The sequence below is a fragment of the Capsicum annuum genome, chromosome 1, assembly GCF_002878395.1.
Source record: "Capsicum annuum cultivar UCD-10X-F1 chromosome 1, UCD10Xv1.1, whole genome shotgun sequence".
Taxonomy (NCBI): Eukaryota; Viridiplantae; Streptophyta; class Magnoliopsida; order Solanales; family Solanaceae; genus Capsicum; species Capsicum annuum.
Genome location: NC_061111.1, coordinates 15,359,605 through 15,375,061, shown reverse-complemented (window position 1 = coordinate 15,375,061; position 15,457 = coordinate 15,359,605). Strand labels below are relative to the sequence as shown.

At 35.4% G+C, this 15,457-nt stretch overlaps 1 protein-coding gene across 1 annotated transcript; it reads right to left on the bottom strand.

Moving 5' to 3' along the window:
* Positions 1-8,831: 8,831 nt before the first annotated feature.
* LOC107869212 (type I inositol polyphosphate 5-phosphatase 2) lies at positions 8,832-13,328 on the bottom strand. Its single transcript, XM_016715766.2, has 11 exons — positions 12,831-13,328; positions 12,635-12,740; positions 12,454-12,540; positions 12,145-12,232; positions 11,940-12,044; positions 10,833-11,628; positions 10,473-10,663; positions 10,124-10,232; positions 9,887-10,035; positions 9,557-9,771; positions 8,832-9,349 (listed from the first exon to the last, which is right to left on the bottom strand). The coding sequence occupies exons 1-10, from the start codon at positions 12,864-12,866 to the stop codon at positions 9,570-9,572; spliced, it is 1,869 nt and encodes a 622-aa protein (XP_016571252.2). The 5' UTR covers positions 12,867-13,328; the 3' UTR covers positions 8,832-9,349; positions 9,557-9,569.
* Positions 13,329-15,457: the final 2,129 nt, after the last annotated feature.

Sequence of the window (15,457 nt, the reverse complement as noted above, 5' to 3'; positions counted from 1 at the left end):
AACCACGGGATCGAGGGGTGCCTAACACCTTCCCCTCGGTCAACAGAATTCCTTTGTCGGAGTCTCTGTTCGCAAACCAGTTTAAGAGTCAAATGGTTTCGAAAAGGATTTTCCAAAGGTGACCTGGCACACCGGATTATGCCAAGTGGCGACTCCGAATAAAAAAATGTAAATAATCCTTTTCCGAAACAAATTTTAATTTCTTGTCACTTAAATAATAAAACCCTTTTGGACTTTAAACTAAATCTTTTTTTTGGAGTACGTAAAAAGGGGGTGTGACAAATGTTAGCCATTTGTTTGCAATGCATTAACTTGGATGTTATTGTTAAAACTCTATTTAGTAATATAAAGTTTAAGTTGTTTAGTTTAAAGTTCTAAAATATTTTTTGTAAAAATGAGATAAATTTTTCTCCTTTTTAATTATTATTTTTAGATAATTTTTAAAATATATTTCATAATCTTCATTATTATTTCAACTGAAATTAAAATCATAAAGTGTTATAAAAAAATTTGAAACCTCAAAATTTTGGTGGCCTAAAGAGAAGACTTTACTAGCCTTATCCTTGAGCCACTCCAGTCGAGGATTCTCAACCGGCTCTTAATCAACGAAAGGAGTACAAGAGGTCTCACCCGATGGACCAATAAACACTTTACCTAAGCAACAGTCAAATGAGCATTATACTGAGTCATTGGAAATCGAAGTAAGAGAATTAGAGACTTCTCCAATCGGAGAGAAGAGGAGTGACCTAACCACTTAGGAAGAATCGAAACCATAGAAAACAGTATAGCTTTGCTACGCAACGTAATTGAAAGAAAGGTTGGGAGTGATGTGATTCCCAGGTAGGGAGAACGAAGTTGATTGGCATAAGGCGCCTAGTCATATTCTGAAGCATTCCTCTTCTAAGAAAGTCAAAATTCATTTTTGGTTGCAACCCGAAGACCCGGGAGAATGAAATTCGTACAGTTGAGGAATGAAGTAACCTCATCCAATGGCCTCCTTCCTCTCCTTTAGAGTCGAGATAAAAATATATGGAATAAAAAGGTATCAGAGTTTTTTAAGTATTACTAGTACTACCAGAATGCCTTCCTGGTCGAAGAACCTGTTTTTTTGCTACTAAGGACCAGTGGACTGGCGGAGCCAGAATTTTCATTGAGGGGGTTCAAAAGTAAATATATGGACTAGTCGAAGGGGTTCAACATCTACTATATATATATATATATATATAAAAATATTTTTTATCATGTAAAAATAGTATAATTTTCAGACGAAGGGGGTTCGGATGACCCCCTGAATTCAACGTCGCTCCGCCGCTATTAAAGACGCAGGAAGCAAGGAAACTTGCGTGAAGGATGTTTTCTTCTCTGCCCTCTCCTCTCCAAAGGCCAAGGTAGAGACTACATCCCTTTTCTTTAGTAGCTCTTTTGGTTTCCCAAGGATAGCAGTAGCTTGGAGCAAAACCAGCTGATAAGACTGGGTGAGTCAAATATTCATATCATTATAAGCTGAGTGTCGGGCACCTTCATATGGAATGTGTCACTTAATGAGCTGTCATTAGCTGGATTAGTTAGAGTTTGTTAGTTAGTTACACCTCCTCTCCATATTAGTGAGAAACAATTATCACATTATAAATAGAGTCATTGTAACAGTGAACAGAATAGAAAAAATACATTCTCTTCTCTGTTTTCCCTTTTTTTTCTCTAATGGTGTTCACATCTCAGTAGAGCTTAGTGCTAGAATTTACATGGAATCAGAGCAGTGATTTTGTAGTTCTTAGTTGTACATTAGGATCTGAGAGTAGACGTCATAGCTATTAGCTTGGAGAGAAACCGTTGCTGAAAGCTTGGGCATAACGCTGCCATGGGAGAAGTTTAACCACTGATCGCAAGTACACAAATTGACTACACACATCCGTTGTACTTACAATCATCAGACACACCGAGAATTATGTTAATTGGGATAAAATTGACTGGTCGTGATAATTAAACAATCTGGAATAGATCGATGAAGTTTGCTCTGCTAGGAAGGAACAAATTAGGGTTCATTGATGGCACTTGTTTGAGGAATTTGTACAAAGAAGAACGTGCTAACCAATGGGACCAATGCAACGCCATTGTTTTTTTGTGGATCAGTAGCACTGTTTCGCCTGAGCTAATTTCGAGCACTGTGATGGCTTCCAGTGCGAAGAAGCTCTGAGATGAATTTGCAGAGTGATTTGACAAATCAAAATTCACTCGAATTTATCAACTCAGTAAGGAAACTGCTACTCTAATGCAAGGTATGGACTCTGTTACTCTTTACTACTCGAAATTGAAGGACGCCTGGAATGAATTGGATCTTCTAGCACCTGCACCTGTATGTGATTATGGAGTGTCAAAAGAGTATATAGAACACATGTGTAACCAACGACTCCTGCAGTTTCTCATGGGCTTAAATGAAAGTTTTAGTCATATTAGGAGTGACATCCTTCTTAGGAGTCCTGTTTTGACTGTGAATCAAGCATATGCAGTCGTAATTCAAGAAGAAAGTTAGAGGAACTTGAGAATAACTGAGTCTAATAGAGATACTGTTAGTTTGATGGCGAGAAGAGGTAAACCTGTTCCTAAGAAGTTTGGCTACTCTGATCACTATGGATGCAAGGGACATGTCAAAGAGCAGTGTTACAAAATTGTAAGATATCCTCCTGATTTCAAGAGTAAAAAGAAGATCCAGGGCCATGATTTTAAACCCTATGTTGCTAACCAAACCTTTTTTGAGGGACCTAGTTTAGGTGTTAATGCTAATTCAGGTGCTAAGGAGGCCAAACGGCTTAAAAGAGGATCTCACTCAGAGGAAGACACATCCTATGCTACAGGGATGATGCACACAACTGACAACATTACAAGAGGTTCATCAACAGTTTATGCTGAAAGTAACAACATAGGGAACTATCAGTCTAACATGGCAGGTATAACATCATTATTATCCACCGTTGCATCATCTGAGTGGATAATTGATTTTGGAGCCACACACTATAACACTTCTTAAAAGTCTCTTAACTGATCTAAAAGAAGTTGCAAGTGAAGAAACAAATGGTGTGCAGATGCCTATTGGTGATAAATCTATAATTTCACACACAGGGAATATAGTTATATGCAGAAATCAGAAACTTAGGAATGTTCTATATGTGCCCACTTTCAAGTTCAATTTACTGTCAATTTCAAAATTGACAAAAGAACTTAATTGTTCAGTCACGTTCTACCCAGAGTTTTGCTTATTTTAGGCACTGTACAATGGCAAGGTATTGGGGATTGGTAAAGAAAAAGAGGGCCTGTACTGGTTGCAGAAAGAAAGCTCAATAACTACAGCAGTTTCAATAAAGGAAACAAGACATTTTACTCTATGGCACTTAAGATTAGAACACCTTCCTCATCTGTTATGCTACACATTTCTTCCTTGCAAGGAAAAATAGTTGACACCTCACAAGATTTTTGTATGATATGTCCACTGGCCAAGCAGAGCAGACTCAAATTTCCTAAAAGTGTTATTAAGTCCACCGGTATCTTTCAATTAGTACATGTAGATGTTTGGGGGCCTTTCAAGGTGCCTACTTATGATAGAAAACTATACTTTGTGACTATAGTGGATGACTTTAGTAGGTATACATGGGTTTGTTTGATTAATCTAAATGTGAGGTGAGTTTTTTAATTCTCATTGTAATGAATTATTTGCATCTCTTGGGATTATTCATCAAAGTAGTTGTCCCTACACACCACAACAAAATGGTGTTGTGGAGAGGAAACATAGACATATACTAGAAGTAGCAAGAACAATCAAGTTTCAAAGTGGAGTACCACATAGATTTTGGGGTGATTGTGTCAAAACTGTAGTATATTTGATCAATAAATTGCCAACTAAGGTTCTTCTTGGTAAATCACCCTATAAGGTTCTTCTTGGTAAAAATACCTTCGTTTGTTTTCTGGCTCAAAAATACTTTTTGGCTTAAAAATACCCCTTCATTAATTTTTTGACTCAAAAATACCCCTCCATTAATTTTTTTGGCTCAAAAATATCCTTCTCTATAATGGAATGCCACCAAACACACCACATAGATAAAAAAAAAAGTCACTTAATCAGTCCATGCCAGCATATACATGAAAAATCACTCCATTTAATCCACCTACCCATTTTATTCTATTTAAAAATCCAATCCGGTCCATATTCATAAAACCCAAATCGAGAGGCAAAATTCAATTCTTCAATTTTTTTCTCATATCATCCCTTTCACCGCCTTATATTTTATTATTTTACATTTTCAAAGTTACGAGACTCACTCGAGCAATTCTTTACCTCATCAACTTGTTGTTGTCCTATATTGCCACTAAACTTTCACTCTCCAAATTCTAATTTCATCTCTGAATTACCATTCCTCTCACTACAATCAGATTCCTCATCAGACAAATTTAGATAGGATATCCAATAGCAATCTGGGCTCTTGGAAATAGGATCAACTATTTGAGGATCCAATTGTTTGGGGTTGACCCGATTAAAATCTAATTCTTTCGGATCAACAATTTAAGGACTTAATTGTTTCCTCATCTTTCGCCTTGATCAAACCAAAATATTTGAATAAGCAATCAAATTCTTCAATCTTTTTTCTCTTGGGCCGGATTTTTTTTTAATATGAGTAGGGTAGGGTCTTTTAAATAAAAAAAATGGGTTGATGATTAGATAGATTAAATGGAGTGATTTTTCATTTGTGTATGTTGACGTGGACTGATCAAGTGACTTTTTTTGTTCACGTGGAGTGTTTGGTGGCATTCCGTTATAGAGAAGGGTATTTTTGAGTCAAAAAATTAATTGACGGGTATTTTTGAGCCAAAAAAATAAACAGAAGAGTATTTTTGAGCCAAAAAATAAATGAAGAGTATTTTTGATCCATTTCAAATAGTTCAGGGGTATTTTTGACCCTTTTTCAATTTTTTTATTAAGTCTATATTTTAAATTTTTTGAGATGCAAAGTTATTAATATTTTTTTCATAGCGATTTCTTCTAGTAATTCTTTTTCCGTCAATATAACTAATGCGTTTAATCTTTCTTGAGCCATAATACTTTAAAGTTTAAATATATATCAAACTTCTTCTAATAATTCTTTACTTTTTTATAAGAAATTTATTTTCTCTGCAAATAATATTTAGTATATTTTTTATAAGAAGTATATAATCTATTATTGTGGAAAAAAAAAGGCCCCTCAAATTTGGGGGCCTAAAGCGGTTGCCTAATTTCTTAATAAATAGAGCTGGCCCTATACCTCTCTGATACAGCTCTATCTCCTATTTAGTAGCTCTATCCTCTACTGTGGAACCATAGACTTTTCAGGAAGCTTCACAAGACAAGCATTGGATAGAAGCCATGCAATAAGAGATTACAGCATTAGAAGACAATCACACTTGGGAGGTAGTGAACTTACTAGAAGGAAAAAGAACTATAGGGTCAAAGTGGGTGTTCAAGATAAAGTATACTACAAATGGAGAGATAGAAAGGTATAAAGCAATATCGGTGGCAAAAGGTTACACTCAGAAGGAAGGATTTGACTACCATTATACCTTCTTACCTGTGGCAAAAATGGTCACAGTAAGGACTCTTATCAGTATTGCAGCATCACCAAACTGGCCATTGTTTCATATAGATGTTAGTAATGCTTTCTTACAGGGTGATTTGGTTGAAGAAGTATACATGGATATGCCCCAAGGCTTCCATCGGCAAGGAGAAAAGAGAAAGGTTTGCAGGCTGCTTAAGTCATTATATGGACTTAAGCAAGCCTCTAGGCAATGGAACATCAAATTAACTGATGCACTAACTTGTGTTGGTTATGTTCAGAGTGCACATGATCATTCTTTATTCACTAAGAAGCAAGAAAATGCACAAGTATTGATTCTTGTATATGTAGATGATTTGATGATCACAGAAAATGATGCACAACTGATCTCAGATACCAAATCCATACTGCACAAAAACTTCAAAATAAAGGACCTTAGTGATCTGAAATACTTCCTTGGCTTGGAAGTGATGAGGTCAAGCAAAGGTATCATTCTTAATCAAAGAAAATACTCCGGCTAAACCTGCACCTACACCTTTGAGTCAAACAAAAGGCTGGCATCAGTGGAGTATGATGAGGAGATGGGAAACACTAATGATCAGGTTACGAGTTATCAGAAACTTGTTGGAAAACTAATCTACCTGACAATTACTAGGCCTGATCTTTGTTTGGTTGTACAAGTCCTTAGCCAGTTTATGCAAAAACCTAAACTATCTCACTAAGTAGCAGCTCTAAGAGTGTTGAGATATGTGAAGGGATGTCCAGGACTTGGTCTATTCTTCCCAGCAGGATCCAAACCACAGTTAATAGTATACTGTGATTCTGTTGAGTTTTGCATTTAGTTACTGCAGTAATTTTAGGTTAATAAATTGTTTAGATTAGAATGAATTTAGATTTTGAATTTTGAATTAGGTTGTTTTAGTTGTTGAGAATCTTTAGGATTTTAAATTTAAATTATGCAGATTTTTTACTGTATATTGACTATTTAAAGCCTCTCTATGCTTAAGAAATTTATTAAAAGTTGTTGAAAGCTTATTGAAAGCTATTGAAAGATTTCAATCCATTGAGACCCATTTTAACGTCTTTTTGCCGCCCCGTCTTTTTTTTTAAAAAACAACAACAGTGGTATCAAAGCCTCATTGATCTTACGGGATCTGTGAGTTCTTATAGCGCTACCATACCATTTTTAACCCGTAAGGGCTACCTTTTTAACCCATCGGCTACCATTTTTAATTCGTACTTATTTTTAAAGCGTTGGGCTATTTTCAACCAAAAAGATGTCAAGCAGCAGTCTCTCTTTGAATGCCCAAAAATTTTCACAGACAAAAATAATCAAATTTGTTCTGTGAAAAAAATCATATCTTGAAACCTATGCTTTATGTGATGTTGTGATGAAAGAAAAATTCTTACAATATTTTATGAAGCCTATGAAAGCTCTTTCAAACAAGATAAGATTATTGATGTTGTTCTTTAAGCACAAAACCAAAAGAAGAAAAAAAGAAAGTCCAAATTCAAAAAAGAAAAAGATCAAGAAAAATCCAGATCAATTGCTAGAGCACAAATTGAGGAGGAACAACTTTTAAATTGCAGTAAATAAAGCAAAGGAGGAGTGTTGAGTTTTGCTTTTAGTTACTGCATTAATTTTAGGTTAATAAATTGTTTAGATTAGAATGAATTTAGATTTTGAATTTTGAATTAGGTTGTTTTAGTTGCTGAGAATCTTTAGGATTTTAAATTTAAATTATGCAGATTTTTTACTGTATGTTGGTTATTTAAAGCCCCTCTATGCTTAAGAAATTTATTGAAAGCTATTGAAAGCTTATAGAAAGCAATCTATTGAGAGTCATTTTAACCCTTTTCCGCTGCCCCATCTTTTTTTTTAAAATCAACAGATTCTGATTGGGCTGCTTGCCCAAATACAAGGAGGCCGGTCTGTTACAGGCTATGCAGTTAAGTTGGGAGAATGCTTGATTTCTTGGAAATCAAAGAAGCAACACACTGTTAGCAGAAGCTGAATATAGAAGCATGGCAGCTGCAGTTGCTGAAACAGTATGGATTACTGGTTTGCTCAATGACCTGGGGATAAAGGTAGAGACTCCAATCCCTCTCTGTTGTGACAACAAAGCAGCCATTCAAATCACATCTAATCCTATCTTTCATGAGAGAACCAAACACATTGAACTAGACTGTCATTTTGTGAGAGAGAAACTCAAGGATGGACTGATACAACTAGAGTTTGTGAACACAGGATCTCAGCTAGCAGATGTTTTCACTAAAGGCCTAAAGTGCTGCTCAACATCAACTCTTGATATCAAGATTGGGAGTTCATAATGTTTTCACATTCCTGCTTGAGGGGGAGTATTGGAATATCTTCACATGTGTCACTTAATGAGCTGTCATTAGCTGGATTAGTTAGAGTGAGTTAGTTAGTTACACCTCCTCTCCATATTAGTGGGAGGCAGTTATCACTCTATAAATAGTCATTGTAACAGTGGAAAAAATACATTCTCTTCTCTGTTTCCCCCTTTTTTTTCTCTAATGGTGTTCACAGCTCAGTAGAGCTTAGTACTAGAATTTACAGCACTGGGCTGTCACACGAAATTATAAGCGTGCAAGTTGCAACACCCTTCATTGGCAAAAACGGGTTGTGCTACTTAGAGTGCTAATGAATACTTTTGAGGGCATAATCTGAGGTCAAGGTGATCTTAGTGCCAGGGGTGGTATAAAATTTGAAGTGTTTTTGTATTCACTATAATAATACAAGTTGGGAATTTGGTTTCCTGTAAATTTGCCTTGTGTTATTTCTTTTCATCTTGCTTTCTTTCATATTTTGCTGCCTAAATTCGAGTTGAAGAAAATTAAGCTGTGTAGGAACAGGCTGAGCCGAGGCACTTCTTGACTGTCGCTCAGGGACAAACCTTGCATTGTCTAGAGTACGAAAATCACCCCTGTGACAGCATTCGTGCGAATGACCCTTTCACTTTTCTTCCATTGATGGATTCAAATAGCATATAGTAGTAAAGCATGGTTGACTTAAGTTTTTCAAAAATGTTTTTGGATGGAGAAGTGCCTTGAGGAGCTTTTTGAACCAAAGAATCTTTTAAAAAAGGGTAGCCCGGTCCACTAAAGCTCCCGTTATGTCCATGCCCGGGGAAAGGCTAAACCACAGGGGACTATTGTACGTAGGCTTACCTTGCATATGCTGTTTATTATTCAAAAATTACTCAGAGATTCTAAGAAATAAGCCTTTCCGAGTGAAGGGAATGTAATCAGTAATTTTATGCAATAAATATTGATCTGTTCAGTTAATCAGTTACAAGCATAAATCCTCGTCTAGCTAGATAGGAACTTTGAATGGATACCTACACTAAATTTACTAAACTATACAGGTATTCCCTTCTTTTCAATGGGAAATGTAAACAAACAAAGAAAATAAGAAAAAAATATTGAGGAAAACCTTTGAATGAACTAAATTCACACTATGGGAAACAAGCCTATGCAAAACACATAGGATGTCCCAGACCAAAACCAAATACAAGGGAAAAATCACTAATATTTTGTTTTTTCCAATGACTATTTAAGATTTAAACAACATTAATATACACATTTTCTTGTAGCCAGCTTTTCGTCGCTTGAGTATATGATGTTCATCCTTCTGACATGAAACAGTTATGGTCTAGTGACTTATCAGTGTTTCATTAGCATGATGCAAGAACTTGAAGCTCTTCTCCTCCCGAGTGGTATTCAAGTAGTTTCACCAACGAAATAATCATCTGTCAGAAATAAACCAGAAAACAAGGTGCTTAGAAAACAAGAAGCTATTAAGTGAGACGTTTAAGAGAGAGACGAAGAGAAGTTTAGACGAAGACTCTTCTGATTGAGGCTATGGAAATGTCTTTCTTAAGGGGTGTGCAAGAACGTTAAAAGACAGATAATATGAACCGGATGTAGTAATTTTAATGGTATCAATGTTAACTCACCTACTGTCAAATTTTACTCTCCAATTTCTAGCAGAATCTCAGGATGAATTGCTGAACGTTTAACATTGAGAACTCTCTGTAGCTTTCTGTGGTCAAATATTTCCACTTCTACTGAAAACATTGAGCTTACAGGCCGATGATCTGATATTCTTAATTCTGCGCGCTTGTAAAAGAGCTGTTTTATACCTTTTCCAAACCAAAGTATACGATCACACCTGCATAACGTGAAGAAATACTCCATTAAATTTAACTGATGAAATGTCATGCTTCTCGCGATTCTTCTTGCATGACTCCAAACTTGTCCATTCAAAGGAAGTTTTTTTTGCTTACCATGCTGGTGATCTCTTCTTTTCCCCTTCTTTATGAATTTCTCCGTTGTATCTATCACTGTTGAATTCATACTTGTAAGTTGGTGCAAAGTTAACCAACCCCTCCTTCCAACCAGCAAAGACATGCCCATTTCGGAGTTCTTTGTGTAGCTGCTCATGAGATGCAACACTAGTTAGCTTAAATTTACTAGGAACTTATGCATAAGAAAACTTGAGACAAATTTTAGTTATGACTCACCTGATCACTGTTGAGAAGTTCATCCCATTGCTTATTTGCGACAAGCTTCCGTACCTCAGCATCCGCCATACTGATTCGATAATTTAAATCTCCAAACCAGAATATCTGACTGTAGATAGCCAAGTAAGACATATTACTATACGAAGTCTTAACAGCTAAAAATGTTAATTTTCTTATTCCATTTTCCTGAACTTTTATATCTAATTAGCTCAATACTTCTTGAACTTTGCTGATTCAAAATTTTTCTTCATTCTTTTTTCAAGTTTCTAAGTCATATATGGACAAGCAATTAGAGCATGTCATACTATTAGTAGTTGCTGAATTAACATCTCTTATCGGGAGTACTTACTCATGAGATGGAATTGTTTGTGGTTCATCTGTATCTGTATCAAATAGGGATGAGAAATGAGTACGCCTAATGATTTCATTGACATCAGAGTTACGCCTTTGCTCAGCTCCATCCTTTTGTCCGGATGACAAATGAGAACAAACAAAGCATAGCCGCGACTGGTAAAGAGACATGCTCACAGAAACAGATCCCTGAAATAGCACCACTTACAAGTCAGCTCTCAGTTTTACTTATTGGCTTATGGATCATTTTAATTGACCAATTTCAACATTCCAACAAGAAGTGTCAACAGATACAATAAATCCATGCGGATATATTTGATGCAGTGTATATATTTGCAACTGAAAGAAGAAGCATTACCTTATTGCCCATGTACCCCATAAGTCCAATTCCAACTGCTGAGACTTGCAAGTTGTTTATATGCCTCCTCAATCTTCGACGTACCCAGACTGATACGTATATACCAACCATCTGCTTGCTAACAATACGCACATACATTGGACGAGACTTCACAGGGTGATTTAGAAGTGAACTTCCTTCCTTTACCTCTGGAAATTCTTCAAACAAGTCATTTTCCTCATCACAAAATTGATCAGAGCCATCAGAAAGCGCATCAAGAACTACAGGTTCTTCTTTTTGATCCATCCACATCAATCCTAAGTTTCCTGAGCTTTGGTGCACCCTTTTTAACCCTCTACCTTCAAAAAGAAGAGGATTTTCTATGCTACCAAAACCAACTCTCGCGGTACTACTGAAGACTCTCCTCAACTTGAAATTAGAAGAAAGAACTTGAGGCGTCGCATCCAGGGGACGTTCAGGCCAATCCAATCTACTGTCACAATCAATTCCGTATATCCTCTTTAAATGGAGATTCTTTCCTAGGTCGATAGTATTATTCTCGAAAACCAAAGGTGCGTCGAGTGATGCCTCTTCGATTATATCCAGTGCAGGAGCATCAACCACATCCGCAATTATGTCAGCAGCAGAAGAAGTCCTTAAGACTGGAGAGGGCGGAGCACTATAACTCTTGAGCTTAGTCTCAGGTTCCTCCGTCCTGTTTAACGTTCTTCGGATGATCGCCTCCCATTTCGGAACTGGCCTTCTATTTTCTGCTCCCAGTACATTTCCAGCATTCAAAGGGACCACCTCTTGGAATCTGTAAATAGCAGAAACAAACTTTTTAGGTTGAACTCATTTATGTAATCTGATTTTCAACAACCAACATGTTTCAGGTCATATACAACTACATTTAAAAGGGATAAGATTCAACAAAACTCAACCCCGGAAGTTAGCTCAACAGGCGAGGATTGTCCAAGTCATATAAAGAGACCACCCATCCCTTAAGAGCCCTATGTGGGACTGTTCAACATGGACTTACTACACAATGGATTTTACACAAGAGCTAAGGCAAACAGGAAATCTGCTATACAGTTAATTGGCAAGTGCCTAAAATCATTTTGTGCATACCCAAGGATATAGATATCTGCTGGTTCTTGCATACAAAGCCACTCATCAATATCTAGATCCTCATCTGGAAGTCTTCCCGCCACATTCCAAGTGCCAACGGTAACTCTGCAGAAAAATCAAGCCATATATAAATCTCTAAACTCTTCCAACCCGACTTAAGGTCCGAAAACGGCAGACCACCATGTAATTGATTGTAAAGACAAACCTCACTTCTTTCGTGTTAATATACTGAGCTCTCAAAGTTTCTGATTTCCCTCTCCTGTGTCTCGGGTTATACTCAGCGGAAGGTTTCCCTGATCAATTAAAGTTCAACTTGTCAATAGCATAATAGGGATACTAAATTAGTATAAATCCTTTATGATGGAAGATTCAAATGTTGAAAATATCATGCATGAGGCTCCAACAAGTTAGAATCTTGCCAGCCATATATGAACCAAAACGCACATATGCATATGACAAGGTCAATTACAAGATTTGGGTTGGTGTATTCATCGGAATTTTCATTAGTACCTACCTGTAGTTTGAGTCTGGCATTCATTAAGCTTCCCTGGTTTTCCATGTTCATGATCTTCAACCATTCTTTCATCTTTGAGTGAGCAAGCTGGAAAATTCACCAAGAACACAACCAATCAAGCCTAGAACAAACACCAAAGAAACAATTTTTCATGTATATAACTTATGAAAAACTTGCATACCATCATCCTCACTCTCCGTTTCGGTGTCAACTTCATCTTCACTAAAATCATACACTTTAGGTGCAATATTCAGCCACTTCTTCATCACAATGGATGGCCAAAAGGCCTACAACAAAAACACCAACCTCAGCTTACCATTGAAAAAAACAATATAATTCTAGTACTATAAGACACAACATGAAAAACACATACACACCTGAGATCTCTTTCCCCTTCTTGTTTTCATTTGCATAACACAATCAAGAAAACAGAAAAACAAAAGAGTAAATGGTATCAAGATTTGTTGCAAGGAATGCCAACAGTAGCACAAAGGCTTAAACTGTTTGCAAATGTTAGTGAGTTTAATATGTATTTAAGGGGCTAGTAAACAGGTTGTCAACTTGGTCAGACTTCTAACACAAAGAAGATTCTTAGTAACAACAAATGGAAAGGACAGAAAAACTATTGGCCAAACATTTAACAGATATATGCTGTCCTCCAACTTGCATATCAAACATCACACACACAAAAAAAAAGGGGAGAAGAAAAAGAAAAATTTAAATGGTCCTGAAACTTGTCCTTTTGTTGAAAACAAAAAAAGCTTGATATTATTGTTAAGTGAAGTAAACACAACTAAAAAACATAAAATATTCAAGAAGTCATTATCAATTTACAAGAAATCTCCAGCACAAAAAGTTTGAGTAATGCTTGCTGCACTCCACATAACTCTCAACAAGGGAAGTTGGATAAATACTCTCTCCGTTTCGTTTTATTCGATCCCTATTAATTTAACACTCTGTCCTTATAAATGATGTTTTAAAATTTTAAATTTTACTATTCATATATATTTTATGTATTTAATTAATACTGAAGATAGAAAAAAGAAAATATACATAAAATGCTCTTGATTTTATAAATTAAATAAGTAAATTAAAATAATTATTTTTAATAAGAGTGACTATTAAAATGAAATGGAGGGAGCTAGGAGCATAAGCCATTGACACCAAAAGTTAGGACAGATTTTATGGTAATAAAATATTCCAAAATGCAAATCAGCTGCTTTAGTATTTATTGCATGGTTGTAACTACAAGACAGAAATTAATAAAAAATTCAAGAATGCCACAGCCCATATTAATGTGTAATATTTTAAGAAGATTAGGATCTAGATAAAAAGTAGTAGTGAATCACTTTGTTTAATTAAGGCCTTAATCAAATTCACTGTTGAGTGATCAAGCTACAGGTATTGGCTCCTCACTGCGCCTAGAGCCCAAGTTAGCTTGACCAACCAATGATAATTAGGCTGCCTACCCCTTCTTCCTCTCCCTCATAGCGGCCGATTTAGGATCAATTCTGTAGATTCAAGTTTGATACAGAAATAATTTTATATGTCAGTGATATTTAACTTTTTAACCTCGCTTGTCCCATGCATAGGATGTCAAGTTTAATAAATTTTACCTCACGTGCAACACTTTTAACTTCTGATTTTAAAGTTCCACCGATAAATAATGAGATAAAAAAATTCAAAAACCATCCATTTCAAGATAAAATTGAACCAATTTCTTTTAACCCAAAAATGTACACATGCAACAAAAAATAAAAAACAAAATGTGCTCATATAAGTTTTTTGGTTTCACGGAGTGTCTGGTATCGTCTCTTCATCTTCATAAGTTAGTTGTACAGATAAGGTTATGTTGTGTACATGTCACTCTTCCTAGATTTCACTTATGAAATCGCACTTAGTATGTTGTTGTTGTTATACAAGATGTCTAGTATCATATTGAGCCTGAAAATAATTCAATTTATGCCGCGTAAAGTCGATTAAAAGAAAAAATGCTTCTACTAGGATTGATTGGAACCCGAGACCTTAAATTAAAAAGAAATAAATCTTATTCATCTCGCTACAATTTGTAATGGTCATATACATATTACATATAAGTTGATTACAATTGTCATGAACCGATCTAGTATTCTAGTTTCTGCAATTGCCTTTGTCCCAATGTATTATTAACCACAACAATTTTTAAAAATAAAACACAATTCAACTCTTTTAATTCGATTTGCTTTTATTGAAACTGTGACTGATAACGAACAAAACCTAAAATATGTAATTTAAAAATACAACTTGTAAAGAAAAGACACCGCCTGACTTGCACAGATATAAAAATTCCAAGACCCCACTAGAAAAAATATGTGGCTACCTTCATATGAAAGGAAGAAAAACAAATTTTAGAATGAGAAAGTATTACATGATTAAGTCAATGCGTCATTGCTAATTTAAAAAGAGTTAGCGTTTACATTGAAACAGTTGTAGATTATAGGCTGGATGGTATATTATACAAATAAAGATACATTCATAAATCATACATGATACAAGTTACATTAATGAGTATAATTTATGATGGATTTGCATGGTGGATTGTAACTATCAAATCACTATATATATATATATATATATATATATTGTAATGTAAGAATTGATAAGGGATCGTTTGGCTAATTGATTAAACTATCCCATTTGGAAGGGATAAAGTAACACTATTAGAAGGATAAGTTGAAATATTCAGGATTGAGTTTGAGATAAAATTTTATGATTGGGCTTGATTAATGACAATTTTTTTAAAAAATAAATCTTGGGTTTAACTCAATTCAAAAGGTAGCTTTTGAGAAGAGAATTGTCAAGTTGGATCATTTTTTTCCTCATCTTACCAATGTGGGATTTAACATTTAATCTATTGTTAGTGAAATGAGCGAAACTATACCAGCTAAAAGAAAAAAAAAAAAAAAAAAGCTACTCTTCCTTTTTTAATTTGATTGTCCGTTTTTTATTTCACTTGAAATTTAAG

Coding starts and splice junctions, on each gene's coding strand:
- LOC107869212 (XM_016715766.2), bottom strand. CDS start 12,866: ATGCAAATGAAAACAAGAAGGGGAAAGAGATCTCAG. Junction 11,629..11,939: donor GCAGATATCTATATCCTTGG/GTATGCACAAAA, acceptor TGCTATTTACAG/ATTCCAAGAGGTGGTCCCTT. Junction 10,664..10,832: donor TGGGGTACATGGGCAATAAG/GTAATGCTTCTT, acceptor GTGCTATTTCAG/GGATCTGTTTCTGTGAGCAT.